Source organism: Micromesistius poutassou (assembly GCF_964030765.1).
Source record: "Micromesistius poutassou genome assembly, chromosome: 9".
In the NCBI taxonomy this organism is placed as follows: Eukaryota; Metazoa; Chordata; class Actinopteri; order Gadiformes; family Gadidae; genus Micromesistius; species Micromesistius poutassou.
The window spans coordinates 9737025-9759868 of record NC_140279.1 but is presented as its reverse complement, the minus strand read 5'-3'; the positions used below and the strand labels follow the sequence as shown (position 1 = coordinate 9759868).

Genomic DNA, 22844 nt, shown 5'->3' with positions numbered 1-22844 from the left:
AAAGACGCTGAGATTCACCCAATGTGATATAACAATTATATATTTTACTATATTATATCTTAGAATTAACCTGACATTTCCCCATTAATCATTATTTAATAAATGAATCCCATTCGTTTCCTGCCGCTTTCCGTTGCTAAGGAAGAAGTTCTCAAAGAGAGGGCGGAGACTAATCCTCCTCAGTGGTGAAGGACAGCTCTATTGTCCAATCAGCTACCAGGAACTTACCGGTGGCGGCCAATCACAATCAAGCAAAGGGCTCATCGGACGTAGTCGGAGTCGTAGTCAGAACCAGGACGGAGGCAGCAGGTAAGCACCCTCTAAAGTCCTGCTCCACAGACGGTGGGTTGTGTCGATGTTGTGTTGTGTTGTTGTCAGCGAGTTGTACAGCACGTCGCTGCGGGAGGTGATGTGTGTGTGTGTGTGTGTGTGTGTGTGTGTGTGTGTGTGTGTGTGTGTGTGTGTGTGTGTGTGTGTGTGTGTGTGTGTGTGTGTGTGTGTGTGGTTAGGATGCACCAACTGTAGGAGGCTATAGTGTGTGTGTGTGTGTGTGTGTGTGTGTGTGTGTGTGTGTGTGTGTTGGACTGTAGTGTGTGTCTTGGACTATAGTGTGTGTATGTGTGTGGGTTGGACTGTAGTGTGTGTTGGACTGTAGTGTGTGTATGTGTGTGGGTTGGACTGTACTGTTTAGGTGTTTTAGTATTAAAAGTTTGAGTGCCGAGGTGTCCCCTGAGCGAGACGCCTCACCCTGACTTCTCCTGACCAGCTGGCTGTCGCCCTGCGTGGCTGACTCCGTCGTCGGGGTGTGAATGTGTGCATGAATGGGTTGCAAGTCGCTTTGGAATAAAAGCTAGTCTCCAGTTGTGTCGTGCTGTCCACGGGGGTCTGAGGCCGTGGGACCTTCTGCTGGGGGGTTGGAGATGCTGAAGTGCTCCAGATGTTTGAGTGACTTTATATTACAGTTGTGTTTCCTTTGTAAGTTCCTGCGATGAGGAGACGGTCCTCACGGTGACATGGAGAAGTACGAGAAGCTGAAGAAGATCGGGGAGGGGTCATTTGGGAAAGCCATCCTGGTCCAGTCCAAACAAGATGGACACCAGTACGTCATTAAGGAGATCGGCATCTCCAGGGTAGGTGGTCTCCCTCGCCGTCCCGCCATGTTTACCCTGAGCAGTTGTCTCTGTAAACGGTAAAGTGATGGCAATTATACTGCACTTTTCTAACCAGTGGCCGCTCAAAGCGCTTTACAATATTGCCTCACATTCACCCATTCATGCACACATTCCCACACCGATGGCAGAGTCAGCCACGCAGGGCGACCAGCCAGCTGGTCAGGAGCAGTCAGGGTGAGGCGTCTCGCTCAGGGACACCTCGACACTCAGCTAGGAGGAGCTTGGGATCGAACTGGAATACTTAAGGCTAACCCACTCTGCCTCCTGGGACAAATGCCGCCCTGTGACCCCTGCCCCCCTGACCTCCTCCTCCTCCTCCTTCTCCTCCAGATGTCCAGCAGGGAGCGGCAGGAGTCGAGGAAGGAGGTTGCGGTTCTGGCCAACATGAGCCATCCTAACATCGTGCAGTACAAGGAGTCCTTCGAAGGTACGGTGCTCCTCATCTAGAGGAGATGAGGCCTACTGTAGTTATCTAGAGGAGGTCCCATGAGGCCTACTGTAGTTATCTAGAGGAAGTCCCATCTGGCCTACTGTATTTATCTAGATGGAGCCTACTGTATTTATCTAGATGGAGCCTGCTGCATTTATCTAGATGGAGCCTACTGTATTTATCTAGATGGAGCCTACTGTATTTATTTAGATGGAGCCTACTGTATTTATCTAGATGGAGCCTACTGCATTTATCTAGATGGAGCCTACTGTATTTATCTAAACGAAGCCTACTGAATTTCTTTAGGACAAAACAATAACAGAATAGAAGCTGAAAGAGCAGAGCCCAGGATCACAGCCTGACCCAACCCAGCTAATTCACTTTAGCCTGTTTATCTTCATGCTACATCCGATTAGCTTCCTAGATTCTATCTAGCTGTGTCTGCTCATGGTTTCATGGGATGTGCTGGCTAACAGATAACTCTGGCGTGCGTGTGTGTGTGTGTGTGTGTGTGTGTGTGTGTGTGTGTGTGTGTGTGTGTGTGTGTGTGTGTGTGTGTGTGTGTGTGTGTGTGTGTGTGTGTGTGTGTGTGTGTGTGTGTGTGTGTCCATGTTTGTGCGTCTGCTAGAGGCGGGGTGTCTTTATATTGTGATGGACTACTGCGAGGGCGGGGACCTCTTCCGTAAGATCAACTCTCAGAGGAGCGGGCCCTTCCCTGAGGAACAGGTACGCTCATGATGATGAGGAGGATGATAATGATGAATCAGTACACATAGGACACTGACACATCACATGGACATTAGGGCTGGGACAAAATATCGATACGCCTGGCGATATATTGTCACCCTTCTCCGTGCGATACGAGAATTGATACACTGGCGCCAAAATATCGATATAATAAATATCGATTTTTTTTTAAGAATTTCTTTTTGCATTTTTATGCTTTATTCCTGAAGAGTTAGACAGGAAATATCACCCCAAATATCAATATTTAATTAATAAAATGAGGCGCGCTAAACTGAAACTCAAAACATCCAATCAAATTGTCCCCCAACATGGACGTCTGTACTGGAGGGAACCTCCTGTGGTTCATACAGCAGCTGTAGGAACGTTCCATCTGTAAACTACCTTCATGACGTTCTTCTGGTTCCTGTAACTAGTGGCTCTGTCTCCTCCAGGTCCTGGATTGGTTTGTTCAGATCTGCTTGGCTCTGAAACACGTCCACGACCGGAAGATCCTCCACCGAGACATCAAGTCCCAGGTAGGGGTAGTGCCGTGGTGCCGCTGAGCGCAGGTTTATACTCGGGCCTGCCCATAGCACCTGGTTAACACTCTCCTTATGTGACCGTCCAGAACATCTTCCTGACCAAACACGGGGCGGTGCAGCTGGGAGACTTCGGGATCGCCAGAGTGCTGAACAGGTAGGTGACAAGACCCATGTCCTCAGTGTCTGAGCTCAGTGTCTGAGACGTATCTGAGACGTGTTTGATGTTCCAGCACGGTGGAGCTGGCCCGGACCTGCATCGGGACGCCCTACTACCTCTCGCCGGAGATCTGTGAGAACAAGCCCTACAACAACAAAAGGTCTCTCCCCTCTTCTCCCCTCTTCTCCCCTGCTCTCCCCCCAGTCTCCAACCCGGTTTTAACTCCCAAATGGTCTTAACTGGTCTCAACTGGTTTAACTGGACTTGCCTGATATTATCTGGGCCTTGCTGGACTTAACTGGACATCATTAGACTCATCCGGTCTCCACTGGTCCAAACCAGCCACCATAATGTCTGTGGGCGTGGTGGTCTGTCAAACCATAGAGGAGGCCTCCTCCCCCTAGTCACCCCTCGTTATGGTGAGGGACCGTAGCAGAGGGGATTCCCGCTTTAGGAAGCTGTGAGGGTATCAGGTCTCCTCTCTATTGACTGAACTCATCACTGCTCATGGCCAGCAGAAAGATCTGTATCGATTCCTCTTCATCTGTTTGGTGTCTGCATGTAACCCGGGACACCTCGGCCATGTTACTCTCTGAGGCTCTCCAGCGAGGCACTGACTGATGATTGCACCCTCCTGTCCACCTCACCCTGCTGTCTGTCTGTCCGTCCCTTCAGTGATATCTGGGCCCTGGGCTGTGTGCTGTATGAGATGTGTACCCTAAAGCATGCTGTAAGTATCCTGCCTCCACCGCTCCTCTCACATGGCAGCCCTCTAAGTGCTTCATGGTAAACTCCCCTGAGGTCCCCCATGGTTAATGCATGGGTACGCTAGGCTAGGCTAACATGAGCCCTCCTCGTACTGGCCATCGTGGGTACACTAGGCTAGGCTAAAGTGAGCCCTCCTCATACTGGCCATCATGGGTACGCTAGGCTAGTCTAGGCTAGGCTAACGTGAGCCCTCCTCATTCTGTCCATCATAGGTACGCTAGGCTAGGCTAGGCTAACGTTAGCTCTCCTCATACTGTCCATCATAGGTACGCTAGGCTAGGCTAGGCTAACGTGAGCCCTCCTTATATTGTCCATCCCCTGGTCCTCACACGGAGCAGCTCTAGATGATCCACTGATCAGAGCGGTGCTGGGATTCAGTCTTCTGCGTCTTCCCCCAGTTTGAGGCGGGCAACATGAAGAACCTGGTCCTGAAGATCATCCGCGGGTCCTACCCCCCGGTGTCGCTGCACTACTCCCAGGACCTGCGCTCCCTGCTGGGCCTGCTCTTCAGACGCAACCCCCGGGAGCGGCCCTCCGTCAGCACCGTGCTGCAGAAGCCCTTCCTCGCCTGCAGGATCCACAAGTTCCTCAGTCCACAGGTACGGACCCCCAGGCCCCAGGTCTAAGTTCCTCATTCCACAGGTACGGACCCCCAGGCCCCAGGTCAAAATTCCTCAGACCGGTCCCAGGTTCCCCAGTCCGCAGGTCTGGACCAGGTCTCAGGTCTCAGGTCTCAGGTCTCTAGTCTGTAGTCTCTAGTCTCTAGTCTCTAGTCTCTAGTCTCTAGTCTGTAGTCTCTGGTCTCTGGTCTCTGGTCTCTGGTCTCAGGTCTCAGGTCTCCGGTCTCCGGTCTCCGGTCTCCGGTCTCAGTGCTTCAGTCTGCAGGTACGGACCGATCTGGACCAGGTCTGGACCAGGTCCGGGTCTGCACTGATCGTTCTCTCGTCTTCCAGATCATTGCTCAGGAGTTCAGCCCCGCCTTCTTCCACAAGCAGCCTCCAGGGGGCGTGGCCCCGGGGCTCCCAGGTAAGCCCCACCCCCCAGGGCAGAGTCTTCAATGCATCATCGTAGTTAAAGGAGCTAGAGTTGTTCCGATACCGACACCAGTATCGGAAGGAATCTGATACATCATGTGACTTGCTAGAACATCATGAACACTACAGTACGGTGTTCTGCTGTGTTCGTTAACGGTCGGAGGGGGAAAGTCGAAATGGAAATGTGTCATCTCCAAGCCGGATTAAAGGAAAAACATGGATGCTAACGATTAACTACAAGAACACTAATGAATTGTTATTATTATTATCGATTATAAATGTTAATGATCTAGGTCCGAAAAAATATTTCTTGGCAGTAAGTTCAGGAATCAGAATTCGTATCGGGAAGGAAAAAATGGTCTCGGAACATCTCTAGAAGCAGCACTGATCATTTTGTGTGTTGTGTTTTGTCGTGTTGTGTCGTGTTGTGTAGCAGCGAAGCGTCCAGCCCAGACCTCCACTCTCCTCTCCCCGGCTCAGAAGATCACTAAACCCGCTGCCAAGTACGGCGTTCCTCTAGCGGCCAGAAGGGTTTCAGATGGAGCCAGGAGACCGAGAGTGGTGAGTACTGGGACTAACCCCCAGACTCACCCCCACTAACCCCCAGACGGACCCCCACTAACCCCCAGACTGACCCCCACTAACCCCAGACAAACCCCACTAACCCCCAGACGGACCCCCACTAACCCCCAGACTGACCCCCACTAACCCCAGACAAACCCCACTAACCCCCAGACGGACCCCCACTAACCCCCAGACTCACCCCAGACAAACCCCACTAACCCCCAGACGGACCCCCACTAACCCCCAGACGGACCCCCACTAACCCCCAGACTCACCCCCACTAACCCCCAGACTCACCCCCACTAACCCCCAGACAAACCCCACTAACCCCCAGACAAACCCCACTAACCCCCACTAACCCCCAGACGGACCCCACTAACCCCCACTAACCCCCAGACTCACCCCCAGACTCACCCCCACTAAACCACCAGACTAACCCCCAGACTGACCCCAAGACTGACCCCCAGACTGACCCCCACTAAACCACCAGACTAACCCCACTAAACCACCAGACTGACCCCCAGACTAACCCCCACTAAACCACCAGACTAACCCCCACTAAACCCCCAGACTAACCCCCACTAAACCACCAGACTGACCCCCAGACTAACCCCCACTAAACCACCAGACTAACCCCCACTAAACCACCAGACTGACCCCCAGACTGACCCCCACTAAACCACCAGACTAACCCCCACTAAACCACCAGACTGACCCCCAGACTGACCCCCACTAAACCACCAGACTAACCCCCACTAAACCACCAGACTAACCCCCACTAAACCACCAGACTGACCCCCAGACTAACCCCCACTAAACCACCAGACTAACCCCCAGACTAACCCCCACTAAACCACCAGACTAACCCCCACTAAACTGTGTGTGTGTGTGTGTGTGTGTGTGTGTGTGTGTGTGTGTGTGTGTGTGTGTGTGTGTGTGTGTGTGTGTGTGTGTGTGTGTGTGTGTGTGTGTGTGTGTGTGTGTGTGTGTGTGTGTGTGTGCAGGCCCCTGTCCCCCAGAGGAGAGTGAGTCACGCGGAGGACGAGAGGAAGAAACATGAGGTATAGCCCCCTCCACCTCCTCTTACAGCAGGAGGCGCTAGACTAGAGACTAGGCCCCAGCAGGCTGGAGGCCCTAGGGTGGAGGCCTCCCCCCGTTGATAACGTCTCTCTGTGCTGCAGGACGCGGCCCGGAAGAAACGTGCGGAGCAGCTGGAGAAGGAGAGGAAACACAAGGAGCAGGTGAGGCCATGCCCTTCATCATTACTCCTTCACCTCCACCCTTCGCGTCCACTTCCTTCACCCTCCTCCACCCTCTAACTCCTCCTCCCCTGGTTCCTCCAGGTGCTGCTGCTGAAGGCGGGGCAGGTGAAGAGCTACGAGAGGGAGAAGGTGGGTGCTGCTGGGTTGGGGGGTGAGGGGTCGGAGGGGACCTCAGAGGGGTCTGACCGCTGACCTCTGACCTCCAGATGAACCGGATCAACCAGGCGCGGGAGCAGGGCTGGAAGCACGTCCTGGGAGCCAGCGGGGGGGGCAGCCCGGAGAGGAAGGTACATAAAAATGAGGACAACCCGCTCTCTCTCCTTAGCCACAGGCCGCCCTCATAAAGTGGACACGATGAGATTGTGATTCTTGTGTTCATGAATGAACGACTGAATTAGGATGGTTGGTTGTTCCAGGTCATGCGTTTAACCACAGACTCTCTAGCTGTGTTCGAAATCGTTCCCTATTCCCTCACTCACTATACTACACCCTCATTCCCTATATAGTGCAAAAAACGAGAATTCGGACACTACGCTGAACATTTCTGCACGTCATTTGTGTCAGTATATGCGCCCGCATTGCATTGTGGTATACGGGAGTAACATGTAGGGAACATCGTATGTTCACTCAAATTTTGGGTATTTTATAGTGCACTATATAGTGAACGAAATTAACCACTGAGAATTCGAACAGCACTACAAAATGGCGAGCACCCTATATAGTGCACTATATTCGTGATAGGGAACGATTTCGAACACAGCTTCTGTTTGTCATCTTCAGGGTTTCGGCAAGAGAGCCGCGGGGGCGGGGCCTGGTGCTGGCCCCTCCCTCTGCATAGGCCCCGCCCCCTGTTCGGCCCAGGCCCCGCCCTCTGCTATAGTCTCCGTCCACGGCAGAGCGGGCTACGATCACTACCACACAAACCTGTCCAGGGAGGGCAGCCCAGTGCGGTACGGACACACTACAAACACTAACGCACAACTACACACTACAAACACTAACGCACAACAACACACTAACGCACAACTACACACTACAAACACTTACGCACAACTACACACTAACGCACAACTACACACTAACACACAACAACACACTAACGCACAACTACACACTAACGGACAACAACACACTAACGCACAACTACACACTAACAGACAACAACACACTAACGTACAACTACACACTAACGCACAACTACATACTAACGCAAAAGTCCCTCGGACCGTTGTGATGATATTACAGTATACTGTAACAATCATGCTTTGGTTCAAAAGGCAGTTTCTTTCATCTGGAGTGGATACAAGTGTGTGTGTGTGTGTGTGTGTGTGTGTGTGTGTGTGTGTGTGTGTGTGTGTGTGTGTGTGTGTGTGTGTGTGTGTGTGTGTGTGTGTGTGTGTGTGTGTCAGGGGTGTTCCTGCTGCTGCCGGGCCCCTCCCCCCCCACACCCCCGATGCCGTCCGGAGGGAAATCCAGAGACTGCAGTCTGTCTCCAGACAGGCACACATCCACAGGTCTGTTATCTATCCCCTATCATCTATCCCCTATACCAGTGGTTCTCAAACTTTTTCGGTCACCCCCCACTTTGGACAAGGGGGGATGTTCAAGCCCCACCTGCCCCCATCGCCCCAACACAACGCTAACGAAATACGCCAAGCTTAACATCTCCACATTTATTGAAGTAACATCAAGTTACATCATGTTGTATCTAAATTCTAACTCAATAACGTCAAATAACAGCAAGTTCAACAACAAGAGAAAATAAAAGTGCAGCTGTGTCATGACTTGTACCAAGTTCAGAAAAAGAGAAAATAAAAGTGCCACTTTGCAATCTGTTAAAAAAAAAAAAAAAGACGAGCAATGCATTTGGCAAGACAGGTGAGCAATTGAACTCATGAGACCTATACCTGCATGAGTGGCTGCAAAGCTGCAAGCTTAAAATGTTCAAATGTAGGCCTATTTCAAATTAAAAAAAAATCATTATTAGTGACACGTCTACAAAATATGCGAGCAGCGCCCCCCCGGCCGAGAAGAGAGCTGGAGTGTCAGCGGACACGCTATGGGACGGGGAGGACTCCAGTGACGAGGCTCAGCATCGGGACGAAGCTGCTGCTCGGTTACAACACCTAAAGACGACTCTGTCGGTGTGTGATCGCGGTGGCGAGAAGCACGGTCGTTCGTTTCCCAATATCGCTCAGATTGACAGATTTATCCTCGCCACCCCTGCTCAGTGCATCCCGCGCAGCAAGAGAGCGAGACTTCTCCGGTGCTGGATCTGATATTCAGGTCGGATGTGGTTTTAAGTTGTGCGGGTATAAGGACGGGTGCGGGTTTGCAACATGAGAGCCGTGCAGGACTGCTCTGCTCACCTCTCTCTCCGTCCCGCTCTGCCTCTGGCTCACACACGCTCCCCCCCCAGCCTCCGCTCTTCCGCTCGCGTCACTTTTTAAAATCCCCTTCAGAGCGAAACATGTATTTGCCACATCTTGCTCCGACTGTTTTTGACTGACTAATTTTAAAATGTTTAGCCACCCTGGCCTACAGGCAGGTTAACGAGCACAGCGACGCGGCGCCCCCGATGTAGAATGACGAGTTGGAGCGCGGCGACAGCACTTATTTTATAGCATCATGTATATATCTTATAGCGACATTCTGCTTGAAAATACGAGATATGACTTGTGGTCCATATCGCCCAGCCCTACTGTCAAGCTTTCACTCCTACCATAAGAAATGTGGAGTTTTCAGTGAAATTTCCTCCCGTTTGTCGCGCCCCACCTGTCACGTCTCTGTTCCCCACCAGTGGGGCGCGCCCCACACTTTGAGAACCGCTGCCCTATACATACAGGCCCTAATCCACAGGTCCCTATTGTCTTTAATCTATACATGTGGGTCTCTGATAATCAGTAATCTATAATCTATAACATGAACAGGTCGTAGCCTCCTCTAGTGACTGTCTATCCCAGATCCCTTCAGTGTGTGTGTTCAGAATCATGTTTCACCCGTTGTTGAGGGAACGCTCTTTGTCGACCGTGTTGACTGCTGGTTGTCATGGCATTACTAACTAACACACACAGACATCCTCAGAATGGAACTCATGTTCTACAGAGAAGTTGTGATACCCCCTGGATCTACACCACAAACTACACCACGAACTACACCACAAACTACACCACAAACTACACCACAACCTACACAAAAAACTACACAAAAAACTACACCACAAACTACAAAACAAACTACACAACTAACTATACATCACTAGAACCAAAGTTCTGCACATTAGTCCTGTTGTTGTCAATAATGATTAAGACCTTTTGTTAAGGAGAAGGTAGGGGTTAGACAGTACAGAGACAGGTCATTAGGAGCAGGTCGTGGTTAGACAGTACAGAGACAGGTCATTAAGGAGCAGGTAGGGGTTAGACTGTACAGAGACAGGTCATTAAGGAGCAGGTAGGGGTTAGACAGTACAGAGACAGGTCATTAAGGAGCAGGTAGGGGTTAGACAGTACAGAGACAGGTCATTAAGGAACAGGTAGGGGTTAGACAGTACAGAGACGGGTCGGGTTAGACAGTACAGAGACGGGTTGGGGTTAGACAGTACTGACCTGTGTCTCCCCAGGCACCGGGCCCAGGTGGGGGCGGGCCGGGGCTGCCAGGTGGAGCAGTTCCTGCAGCGGAAGAGAGAGGCCATGCTGAACAAGGTCCGGGCGGAGGGACAGCTGGTAGGTACCCCCACCTCTATACCACCTTCCTGACCTGTTGACCCCACCTTCCTGCTGAATACCCCCTGGTTCTGAGGCCTGGGTGGAGGCCCTTTGTCTCTGGGTGGAGGCCTGTGTCTCTGGGTGGAGGCCCTGGGTGGTGTCTCTGTCTCTGGGTGGAGGCCCTGGGTGGTGTCTCTGTCTCTGGGTGGAGGCCCTGGGTGGAGGCCTGTGTCTCTGGGTGGAGGCCTGTGTCTCTGGGTTGAGGTCCTGCATGGAGGCCCTGGGTGGAGGGTGGTGTCTCTGGGTGGAGGCCTGTGTCTCTGTCTCTGGGTGGAGGCCCTGGGTGGAGGGTGGTGTCTCTGGGTGGAGGCCTGTGTCTCTGTCTCTGGGTGGAGGCCCTGGGTGGAGGCCTGTGTCTCTGTCTTTGGGTGGAGGCCCTGGGTGGAGGGTAGTGTCTCTGGGTGGAGGCCAGTGTTTCTGGGTGGAGGCCCTGGGTGGAGGCCCTGGGTGGAGGGTGGTGTCTCTGGGTGGAGGCCTGTGTCTCTGTCTCTGGGTGGAGGCCCTGGGTGGAGGCCTGTGTCTCTGTCTTTGGGTGGAGGCCCTGGGTGGAGGGTAGTGTCTCTGGGTGGAGGCCAGTGTTTCTGGGTGGAGGCCCTGGGTGGAGGGTGGTGTCTCTGGGTGGTGTTTCCTGGTTCTAAGGTGTGGTTGACCGTAGGGCGCGCGGCAGAACGCGGCGGCGGTCTACGGGAACCGGGGGGCGGGGCCTCACCGCTTCAGGAGGCCCCGGGCCAATCAGGAAGAGGAGGTAGGAACCAGGTCCTCTCCTCACCCCCTCCCTCACCCCCTCCTCACCCCCTTAACCCCTCCTCCCCTCCTCACCCCCTCACCCCCCAGACCCCTCCTCACCCCCCCCCCCCCCCCCCCCCCCCCACCCCCCAGACCCCTCCTCCCCCCCTCACCCCCTCCCCCCCAGACCCTCATGTCCAGGCCCCTCCTCAACCCCTCACCCCCCAGACCCCTCTTCACACCCTCCTTACCTCCTCACCCCCCACCCCCCCCAGGCTCCTCCCTCGGCGCTGGCTGCATGCGTATGTCAGCAGCTCACCCCTCATGGTTGGTTTGCTCCCGGTCCTTATTGTTTATCTTGTGTTCTTCATATCATGATTATTATTAATCTCTAACGGCTCCTCCACCTCCACCTCCACCGGCTTTGGTTTCAGCTCATGATTTGGTTCGTTTTGTGTCCTGAATGCTTTCTGTTGTCCCTGCCTGGGTTTTACACCACCATGCACCACCCCCACACCACCATGCACCACCTACACCACCATGCACCACCCCCACACCACCATGCACCACCTACACCACCATGCACCACCCCCACACCACCATGCACCACCTACACCACCATGCACCACCGTGAACCACCTACACCACCATGCACCACCCCTACACCCCCATGCACCACCCCTACACCACTATGCACCACCCCTACACCACCATGCACCACCTACACCACCATGCACCACCCCTGCACCACCATGCACCACCTACACCACCATGCACCACCTACACCACCATGCACCACCCCTACGTCGTGTGCTGCTGTGTGTTACTCGTCTGTGTGTGTTCTTACATCTCTCTCTCTCTCTCTCTCTCTCTCTCTCTCTCTCTCTCTCTCTCTCTCTCTCTCTCTCTCTCTCTCTCTCTCTCTCTCTCTCTCTCTATTTCTCTCTATTTCTCTCTTTCTCAGGAGTATCTAACCCGTCTCCGTCAGATCCGGCTGCAGAACTTCAACGAGCGCCAGCAGATGAAGGCTCGGATGAGAGGGGAGAAGGTAAGACTCGCCGCACGCCTCTACTGAGCATGACAGGAAGTGCACACAGGAAGTGACCCGCCCTCTGTTCCAGTATGACAGCGACGGCTCCGACAGTGTGGGGTCCAGTGAGGAGGCGGAGCTCCGCAGGAAGAAGATAGAGGTGCTGAAGGTCAGCCAATCACACACTCTCCTGTACTATTCTATATAATATGAGGGCGGGTGTGGCTCAGGAGGTAGAGCGGGTCGGCTGGTAACCTGAAGGTTGCTAGTTCGATCCCCGGCTCCTCCTAGCTGAGTGTCCCTGAGCGAGACGCCTCACCCTGACTGCTCCTGACGAGCTGGCTATCGCCCTGAGGGGCCGACTCGGCCGTCGGTGTGTGAATGTGTGCATGAATGGGTGAATGTTAGGAAATATTGTAAATAGTGTGTGTGTGTGTGTGTAGGCCAAGGCCAGTGTGCGGGCGGCCGTGCTGCAGGAGCAGCTGGAGAAGAGGAGGAAGGAGGCGTCTCAGAGGGCCTGGGAGGAGCACGTAAGAACACAGCTGAGAAACCTCCACCTATCACAGCTGAGAAACCTCCACCTCTAGCTCCACCTGGGTCGCTACGTCACGGGTGTTGCTACATTTACCTTCAGGGCGTTTATCAGGCGCTTTTATCCAGAGAGACTTACAATAAGTACATTTGTCGGAGGGAAAGCTGTTGGTGCAGTAAGGATGTTCATAGAACCAAGTGCCAAGCACTAACCATCACTAGGTTAACCCATTCCCCGTATACAACACAGATAGTTAGGATGCTAGAGGTTTGGACCCCCCCGGACCCCCTAATCAGTCCCGGTCTCATGGGGCTACATAGAGGCTAGCTCGTTAGCTGGTCTCACGTGGCTATGGAGAGGCTAGCTCGTTAGCTGTCTGTTAGCCGTGAGCCTAGCCTCTCTTCTCCGTTCCCTCAGCTGGTGGCCCGCGGGGTGAATGTCGCCGTGGCAGCAGGAGGAGACGCGGGGTCGCAGGTCAGCTCGTCAGAGCCGACCTCTGACCCCCGGGAGAACCTGGACCCTGCTGACCCCCCCCCTCTGCCCGCCATCTCCATGACAACGGCTCTGAAGGAGGTTGGAGCGGTCAGTACAACTAGCTACTACCACTAACTAGTTACCAGGAGGATTACTGTAGTACTGCTAGTTACCAGGAGGATTACTGTAGTACTACTAGTTACCAGTAGGATTACTGTGGTATTATTAGTTACCAGAGCCCTCATTTATAAAGGTCTCTGCGCACAAAAATGTTGCGGAAACAGGGATGAAATGTGCGTATGCATCTTTCACCGCCAACGTCGTGAGAACGTTGGCGGTTCTTTTCCTTGTGGAAAAGAGTGCGCAGTTCTACGCATCCTTTCACCCTGGAGTAAAGGTCCCGCAAAGTTTTTCAAACAGTGATCTCCGGAGACGACAACAGGAAGTTGGTGGCGGCCAATAATGCCAAAAGAAGAAGAACACGCTACCTCCCGATACCCAACACACATTGCGCACCACATACTATGACTTTGGATTTATTTATTCATTTTATAAAAAGCACCCATTATGAAATATGAATTAAGGAAATATTATGTTCAACACACTACAACCCATTCAAATCACAATCCTCGGCCAGACCAACTGTATCACTTTTAAGTTTTATTAATTTTCCTGATACATATATATGTAGGCCTACATTAAATTAGCCTATAGGACATAGTAATTAATTATCCTATTGGCACAAGGCCAATAAATAATGCTCCTGTTAGCCTCTGTATTCTAACGGGCTAAAATATGGCAGCTTTGGAATTGCTCGAGAATTTAGCGAGGGGTATGAGACGCGAGCATGTGTAATGCACGCGTGTTTTCCTGTGTAATGATAGGTCAGCAAAGGCTCCTTATATACTATGAATATTCATTGATTAATTAGCATTGACCTTTTAAGGACTATTATGGGACGATCTTGGGAGGAGCATGGCGCTTGTGCACGCTCGTGCACGAGCACAAATTTCAACACACGTTGGTATTAATAACGAGAAGAGTGCGTAGAGGTGTGCGCCGCACAGTTTTATAGATCTGAATATTTTTGTGCGTACGCAGATTCTGAGGTTTGGGCATACTCAATGTTTTAGGGAGGGTTTTATAAATGAGGCCCCAGGAGGATTACTGTGGTACTACTAGTTACCAGGAGGATTACTGTAGTACTACTAGTTACAGTAGGGTGACTGTAGTACTACTAGTTACCAGTAGGATTACTGTAGTACTACTAGTTACCAGGAGTATTAATATTGTACCACTAGTTACCAGTAGGATTACTGTAGTACTACTAGTTACCAGGAGGATTACTGTAGTACTACTAGCTGACTGGTTTCCTGTCTGCAGAACTCGGTCCGTAATGAAGACGTGCTGAAGACTGAGACGGCTGAGATCCAAGTACGTTCCAGACACACATCCACACACACTGTGACCCCAGCTGACCTCTGTGACCCCGGCTGACCTCTGTGACCCCAGCTGACCTCTGTGACCCCAGCTGACCTCTGACCCCGCCCTGCCTCCTTTCTCCTCTCCAGAGGGAGAAGAAGGAGATCCTTCGGAGGCTGAATCAGAACCGCCAGCTCCAGAGTCCAGTGGAGGAGGAACCCTCAGCTCCTCTCTCTCCTCCTCCTCCTCCTCCTCCTGCTCCTCTAGAACCCCCGGCTCCTCTCGAGCCCCCGGCCCCTGTGGTACCTGCTCCTCCCCCCCAGCAGGAACAGGCCCCCCCTCCCTCAGAGGAGCGCCCGGGGTCAGGAGGAGACAGGAGGAGGTGGGAGGCCGGAGCCCCTGTGGTTCTGGCCCTGGGCCAGCAGACCCTCGAGGAGAGCTGCATCATCGCTGGTACCCACAATACATAATGTATAGACCCCCCAACTCTCACTACGGTCTCCAACTCACTCTCACTACAGCCTCCAACTCACTCTCACCATGGCCTCTAACTCACTCTCACTCTCACTACGGCCTTTAACTCACTCTCACTACGGCCTCTAACTCACTCTCACTACGGCCTCTAACTCACTCTCACTACGGCCTCTAACTCACTCTCACTATGACCTCTAACTCACTCTCACTATGACCTCTAACTCACTCTCACTATGACCTCTAACTCACTCTCACTACGGCCTCTAACTCACTCTCACTACGGCCTCTAACTCACTCTCACTATGACCTCTAACTCACTCTCACTACGGCCTCTAACTCACTCTCACTATGACCTCTAACTCACTCTCACTACGGCCTCTAACTCACTCTCACTACGGCCTCTAACTCACTCTCACTATGACCTCTAACTCACTCTCCCTATGCCCTGTGTGTCTCAGACCAGACTGTGGGTGAGGTGATCAGGATGGATGTGGCCTTGGGGGAGGGGCCTAGGAAGGCATGGGGGCGGAGTCCCGACAGCCTGGTGCTCCGAGTCCTGCAGGAGGCGGAGCTTCAGTCTCTCACCCAGACGATACTGGGAGACAGCAGCCCCTGCCAGGGTAAGTCCTCCTCCTGCTCCTCCTCTTTCTCCTGCTCCTCCTCCTCTCCAGCACCATCTCCAACCAACACAGTGTACCACAGAGTGCCGATATCAGCCAATCAGAAGACCCTAACCTAGACTAGCCCCTCCCCTCATGGAGGACCTGTGTCTTTATCCTCCAGGATTGATTGATGTCTAATTGATGGTCAACTGATTGTTAATTGATTGTTAATTGATTATTCCTCCCAGAAAAATCCCACCTGGGGGAGGGGGAGGGACCAAGCCCCCCCGCTGCTCCCCTCAGGGAGGGGGTCACAGCTCCCCTCCCTGATCTGGATCAGGGTCCTGGTGCTGGACCCGGGGCGGAGACTGGACCTGGACCCACCTCTGACCTCACAGAGATCCTGGGTTAGTAGGACACACACACACACACACACACACACACACACACACACACACACACACACACACACACACACACACACACACACAGTCAGAAGACACTCACTCAGTCTCTCTGACCTCTGACCCCTGCAGACCCCCTGGACCTGGAGGCTGTGGTTCTGGGGGTGTGCCCGCAGCCACGTGCACGCCCCCCCGCTGAGGTGAAGCAGGTCTGGCAGCCACCGCCCCCCCAGTGAGTCACCATCTCACACACACACACACACACACACACACACACACACACACACACACACACACACACACACACACACACACACACACACACACACACACACACACACACCTATAAATTAGCCTATAGGACATAGTAATTAATTATCATATTGGCACAAGGCCAATAAATAATGCTCCTGTTGGCCTCTGTATTCTAACGGGCTAAAATATGGCAGCTTTGGAATTGCTCGAGAATTTAGTGAGGGGTATGAGATGCGAGTGCGTGTAATGCATGCGTGTGTTCCCGTGTAATGATAGGCCAGCGAAGGTTCCTTATATTTAAGCAATAGATCACGACAGGCATACGGTCATTATACCATTGTCCGTCCCGACGCGCAGCGGAGGGACGGCGACCCCCTTAACTGTGACCGTATACCACTGACTGAAGTGATCTATTGCTTTTATAAAACGGTTACGTAAGTATGGCGAAATTAAAGTCATAGACACCCTCAATTTTGAAAAAGCGAGAAAGTCGGAAAAGCATTTTTTTTAACGAATACAAAAAAGTAGTCCCTCCTGACTGCCTGCAAAGTGTACGGCGGTTGCTATGCAACACACTGTAGCGTCCTTCAGAGAGAAGGCTAGGCTAGAGAAGGTAGCTTGGTTCGCCGGCAATTTAGCCTTCTATCGAGTTCACTCACCGTGTGCCTATTGCTTTACAACATTTCCACCCTCTCCAGCAATCAACATGTTTTTAGGCTTCAGTGAACTATGCTATTTCTTTTATATATAAATAAACAGTTCAAGTTCAAGGCGCGGAGTGATACTGAACTCTGTAAACTGAACGGGCGTATACAACAGTTGGGAACCAATCAGATCGCTTAATTTATGCCACCCGTTTTATAAACTAGGAATATTCATTGATTAATTAGCATTGACCTTATAAGGACTATTATGGGACGAACTTGGGAGGAGCATGGCGCTCGTGCACGCACGCCAAATTCAACGCAAGTTGGTATTTATAACAAGAAGAGTGCGTACAGGTGTGCGCCGCACGGTTTTATAAATCTGAATATTTTTGTGCGTACGCACATTCTGAGGTTTGGGCGTACGCAATGTTTTAGGGAGGGTTTTACGAGTTTTATAAATGAGGCCCCAGGTCTGGTGCATCCCGTTGAGGCTGACCTGTTGTTCTCTCTCAGGCCAGCAGAGGGCGCCGCGGCCCCAGCAGAGACCGAGGAGAAGCCCTCCGAACCAGCAGGTGAGTCCTCCTCTCAGTTCATCACTGCTCATCTCCACCATATGTAACAGTGCTTTATACAGCGCTTTTCTAACCAGTGGCTGCTCAAAGCGCTTTACAATATGGCCAAACATTCATCCATTCACACACCGACTGCAGAGTCAATCACGCAGGGCGACAGCCAGCTGGTCAGGAGCAGTCAGGGTGAGGCGTCTTGCTCAGGGACACCTCGACACTCTAGCTAGGAGGAGCCGGGGATCAAACCAGCAACCTTCAGGTTACCAGCCAACCCGCTCTACCTCCCGAGGCAAAGGTCGCCTGAAAAACGTCTTTATTGAGAAAAACGAATCCCCTTAATACATCCCTCTTGGAGGTCCCTGGTGCTCCGTCAGCAGGTGGAGGTCTGGTTAAAGGGAGGGTTTTACATCAGAGAATCCATCTTACCTGTCAATCACAGGTGCATGAATGCAAAACTTCTCAATGGGGGAGAAACGAAGGGAGGGGGGAGGAATCTTTGGTTGTTAAATCTTTCTCTCCTCCCCTCCTCTCTGCGCCTCTTCTCTAACTCCTCTCTCCCCTCCTAGCTCCGCCCCCGTGGGAGGAGCCTCTGTTCTCGCGGCTGTGTAGCCCCGCCCACCGGCGGACCCTGGCCCTCCTCTCGGCCCAGTCCTCCCTGGACGACTCCTCCTGCTCCCTGGCCTCCCGCTCTCGCTCCGTCTCCCCCCTGCGCTCCTCCCAGCACCGGGACCTCCTGCTGGGGCTGTCGGCCGGTCTGTTCGACTCCCCCAACCCCAAGGTCTCACACACACACGCACACACACACACACACACACACACACACACACACACACACACACACACACACGCACACGCACACACAGATGGCTTCGGTCCAAAGGGAGGAGGGGTGTGGGAGGCGGGCGGGGGCGTTGTCACGGTGATCCAGAGGTGGTCGCAGAGGGCAGGTGATGGTGAGCCGTGGGGCAGATGTTCTGGAAGCTGCCGGGGTATTTATAGCATCATGAACGATGCGGTGTCACATGGTGCACACCTCTCTGGGACACACAAGCTGTGTTCGAAATTGTTCCCTATTCACTCACTCACTATTCCCTATATAGTGTTTATGGGTTTGGAATTTTGGGTATTTTATTGTCCAGTCCACTATAAAGTAAATGAAATTAACTACTGAGAATTCGAACACCACTATAAAATGGCGAGCACCCTATATAGTGCACTATATCCGTGATAGGGAACGATTTCGAACACAGCTACAGAGTCAGTCACACCTCTACACACACAGCTACACACAGACCCACACCGCGTCACACATGTCTTAAAGCGGGAATATCCAATAGTCTCTCTCTCTCTCTCTCTCTCTCTCTCTCTCTCTCTCTCTCTCTCTCTCTCTCTCTCTCTCTCTCTCTCTCTCTCTCTCTCTCTCTCTCTCTCTCTCTCTCTCTCTCTCTCTCTAGATGCTGAGGACCTGCTCTCTGCCTGACCTGAGTCGTCTCTTCAGCTCAACTCCGGAGTGCGTGGTCGCCCCCGGCGATGACCCGGCGGTTGCCCCCGACAACCACCTGGAGGCTAAGGACGACGACCAATCAGAGGCTGAGGAGTAAGACCAGAGAGTTGAGATATCAAACCAGACCCTAGTGGTCCGTACTGGTATCTACAGGACAAAACATCATGCTGTTAATAGATCTAATGAGTTTATGTTTCATATGTAGCTGCTATTGCTAGCGTGCTGTGAGAGCTCGCTGTGCTACGTATCATGTGAGCCTAGCTCCCAGTACACTGTGTGGCTTACTGTGTACCGTGTAATCCTAGTAGCAGCATGCTACAGCTTAGTTAGTGGCGTGCTGTATGCTAGTTAGCAGTGCTAACCAGAGGCTGCTGTGTTGCCAGGGGCTACGAGGATGAGGACCTGAGGGAACTCAGGGCCTCCATGGAGCGACTCCTCCAGGAGGAAGAGGAGGAGGGGGGGGACTTCCCCAGGAGCCCACCAGAAGAGGATGAGGAGGAGGAGGAGGAGGAGCAAGATGGAGACTTCAACGGGAACCCAGAAGGATGTGCAGCCCCGCCCATCCGTGAGGGGGGAGGGGCTTCTGAGGAGGAGGGAGGGGTTCCTGAGGAGGAGGAGCTAAACCACATGGTGGAGGACGATGATGATGAGGAGGATGAAGAGGAGGAGGAGGAGGATGAGGAGTCCAATGGAAGCCCTGGAGATGAGGAGGAGGTGGAAGAGCTGCTGACCAACGGTGTGGAGGAGGAGCAGGAGGAGGAGGATCACAGCAGCAATAGTCAGCTCAACGAGGAGTGGCACTCAGGTGATTAATGATGTCATAATGTTATGATGGCATTACCATTACCGTTCCACCATGACTGACGTAATTTGGCATTTGGCAGGTAATGATAGGTAATGATGTCATAGACTAGGTGATGATGTCATTAGACTAGGCGATGATGTCATTAGACTAGGTGATGATGTCATGACTCCCCCCTCAGACAGCAGTGGTGAGGATGCGGAGGAGCAGCAGGAGCACCAGGACAGCATCTTCAGCCGTCTGGAGGAGCTGCGCTTCAACCTGGAGCAGCTCATGGGCTTTGAGAACTTCATCGAGGCCTACAACAAGATCAAGGTGAGGACCCCCCAAGAACCCCCCCCCACAGACCTCCTGGACCCCCCAGACCGCCTGAACCCCTCTAGACCTCCAGACCTCCTGGACCCCCCAGACTGTCTGAACCCCTCTAGACTTCCAGACCTCCTGGACCCCCCAGACCGCCTGAACCCCTCTAGACCTCCAGACCTCCTGAACCCCTCTAGACCTCCAGACCTCCTGAACCCCCCAGACCGCCTGAACCCCTCTAGACCTCCAGACCTCCTGAACCCCCCAGACCCCCTGAACCCTCCAGACCTCCTGGACCCCTCTAGACCTCCAGACCTCCTGAATCCCCCAGACCCCTGAACCCTCCAGACCTCCTGGACCCCTCTAGACCTCCAGACCCCCTGAACCCTCCAGACCTCCTCCTAAATGCCCCCTAATTGTCATGTGACGGTGCTCCCCTGTGCTGAAGGCCATCCACGAGGACGAGGACGAGAGCATCCAGCTAGGCTCCAGCCTGGTGCTCAGCATCCTGGGGACCCAGCACCAGCACCTGTACCCCAACATCCTGCACCTGGTCATGGCCGACGGGGCCTACCAAGAAGGTGGGTCCTCCTCAACCTGCCACATAGAGTAATGAGGGAGGGATAAAAACAGCCTGTTCTAACAGCCTCTCTCCTTGTCCACTCTCTCCTTGTCCTCTCTAGATAATGACGAGTAGCCGGTCTTGTGCCGGTCTTGTCCCGGTCTTCCGAGGTCTTCCCGGGACCGAAGTTCTATGCATGGAGTGTCGTTGTAGCGTCACATCTGAAAGTGTTTCAGGCACACTTGCATGATGGGGTAATGCAGCCCCATGATGGGCGCGGCCTGTTCCTCCACTCCCACCGACACCAGGGGTCATGTTCTACATGAAGTGCATTAACCAGTGTGTGTTCTTACTAACCAAAGGTCTGCTCCTCCCCTTCTGTCACACACATACACGTGTGTGTGTGTGTGTGTGTGTGTGTGTGTGTGTGTGTGTGTGTGTGTGTGTGTGTGTGTGTGTGTGTGTGTGTGTGTGTGTGTGTGTGTGTGTGTGTGTGTGTGTGTGTCTTAAATTGTGTTGTTTGGGTTCTTTGCTTGGACACTTTGTTCTAAACGATGTTCCAGGCTCCAGGATCTTCCAGGATTCTGGTTCTGTTTTCCACACGGATGTTCTCGATGTGCAGAGGACGTGGTTGAGGACCTCTCTGCTCATACACTGAATGTGGTGCCATCAGCACCGTCTCACCCCTCCACCCGGGGAGCAGGGTGTAGTTGTCCATCCAATCTTCACACGGCCATGATGACACACAGCCAGTCGAACCTCTTTTCCTACGATCCTTCATCAGGCGGACTATCGGACACTTTAACACCTTTTCTTTTCTACCTGTTTCTACTTGTTTATTTAACACAAGGCCTTCTGAACATCAGTGATGGTCTGTCTGGTTGCCATGGTGATGTACCGAGGTAGCTAACACCGATATATATGTTCCACTGACACGACTGTACGAGTTCACGTGAAATGGGAAAAATATTATAATTCTTTCTATAAAATAAAACCCTTTTTTAACGAACTGAGCCTCCCTATTTCCTCTCCTCTGAACACGTCAGAGAAACGCGATCCGAACTCCTCGATTGTGTCTGTTGTTCTTGTGTTGCACTTTGTTCTACATGTACATTATTTATATTTGTAGGACACTGAGATATTTCAGTGTGAACAGTTGACTTTTTAGTATTTTACTATAAACTAAAATTAGAATACAATACAAGCTGAAAGAAACCACCGCTGTCCTGTAACGGTACCGGAGCTCTGTGCTGTCGACACCACAGCGGGGCACAGAAACACAGGATTCACTGTGGTTTCTGTGACATGAGAAACACTAAAAATTAATACTTATGTTTTATGAAGAAAGCTATCTTAGTGGGAAAGCCACGCAACAGATAGCCACGGTTACATACAGTAATGTTCTTATGACGGGAGAAAGGAGCAGAAATATAGTATAGAGACAACTTGGAGCTGTGTGTGCGCGTATGTTTGAGTGAGAGACGGGAGTGAATGAGAGACAGAAAAATCGGACCCCCTCCAGAACAACAGACCAAGGAGGACGCCTAAAAAAAATAATAAGAAAAAAAAAATTATATAAATGTTTTTATTTATATAATTTTTTTAAAATAATTTATTTTTATAGAATTTTTTTTAAATAATTTTTATTATATTTTTAACTCCCCGGAGTATAACCCTGGAACCCCCTAGTGCAGTGGTTCTCAAACTTTTTACCATGAGTACCACCTTAGAAATTATTTGGCTCTCCAAGTAGGCCTACCACCGGAATTAAAATAAAGTTTACAAAGAAGGCATTAATATTAATAATATGATTTATTATTCACATAACTTTACTTGACTGAACAACCAACTGTAGACTATGTAAACTCATGTATTGTATTTAAACACTTGCAACGAGACAATACTAACAACAGGTCAGAATATAATGTTTAGGTTTGAAGGAGAATGTAGCCTACTCAGGCACAAATTGAAAATTGAGAATAGTAGGCCCTACTGTGACCTTCTCAAAGTAATCCTGGGGAATGTACCCATAAGAATAATAATAAAAAAGAAATTGGTAATGGCGACTCTGGGCCTATCATGCTTAGTGAGAGGGGTGTGCGTGGCTCTGTGAACAGAG

The 22844-nt window shown here is 51.9% G+C and overlaps 1 protein-coding gene across 2 annotated transcripts; it reads left to right on the top strand.

The window, feature by feature from the left end:
• Positions 1 to 169: 169 nt before the first annotated feature.
• On the top strand, positions 170 to 21684 carry nek1 (NIMA-related kinase 1). 2 transcript variants are annotated; one of them, XM_084473390.1, is made up of 34 exons: positions 170 to 309; positions 981 to 1130; positions 1503 to 1599; positions 2231 to 2328; positions 2781 to 2864; positions 2957 to 3024; positions 3101 to 3187; positions 3703 to 3757; positions 4194 to 4394; positions 4749 to 4821; positions 5266 to 5390; positions 6398 to 6454; positions 6575 to 6634; positions 6737 to 6784; positions 6862 to 6942; positions 7436 to 7605; positions 8065 to 8169; positions 10275 to 10377; positions 12110 to 12193; positions 12267 to 12344; positions 12619 to 12705; positions 13125 to 13289; positions 14565 to 14615; positions 14753 to 15056; positions 15536 to 15697; positions 15928 to 16086; positions 16216 to 16315; positions 17499 to 17557; positions 18121 to 18332; positions 19009 to 19151; positions 19442 to 19863; positions 20042 to 20175; positions 20612 to 20744; positions 20847 to 21684. In XM_084473390.1, exons 2-34 carry the CDS (start codon positions 1014 to 1016, stop codon positions 20858 to 20860), a joined length of 3936 nt encoding a protein of 1311 aa, XP_084329516.1. In that variant the 5' UTR covers positions 170 to 309; positions 981 to 1013; the 3' UTR covers positions 20861 to 21684. The 2 variants fall into 2 exon arrangements, with proteins under 2 accessions (XP_084329516.1, XP_084329515.1); XM_084473389.1 differs by having other exon boundaries at positions 5263 to 5390.
• Positions 21685 to 22844: the final 1160 nt, after the last annotated feature.

Bases quoted from the DNA above. Each gene is read 5' to 3' on its own strand.
- nek1 (XM_084473389.1), top strand. From the start codon at position 1,014: ATGGAGAAGTACGAGAAGCTGAAGAAGATCGGGGAGGGGTCATTTGGG. The intron at 6,455-6,574 runs GTATAGCCCCCT...TCTGTGCTGCAG, and splicing joins ACGAGAGGAAGAAACATGAG to GACGCGGCCCGGAAGAAACG. The intron at 20,176-20,611 runs GTGAGGACCCCC...CCTGTGCTGAAG, and splicing joins AGGCCTACAACAAGATCAAG to GCCATCCACGAGGACGAGGA.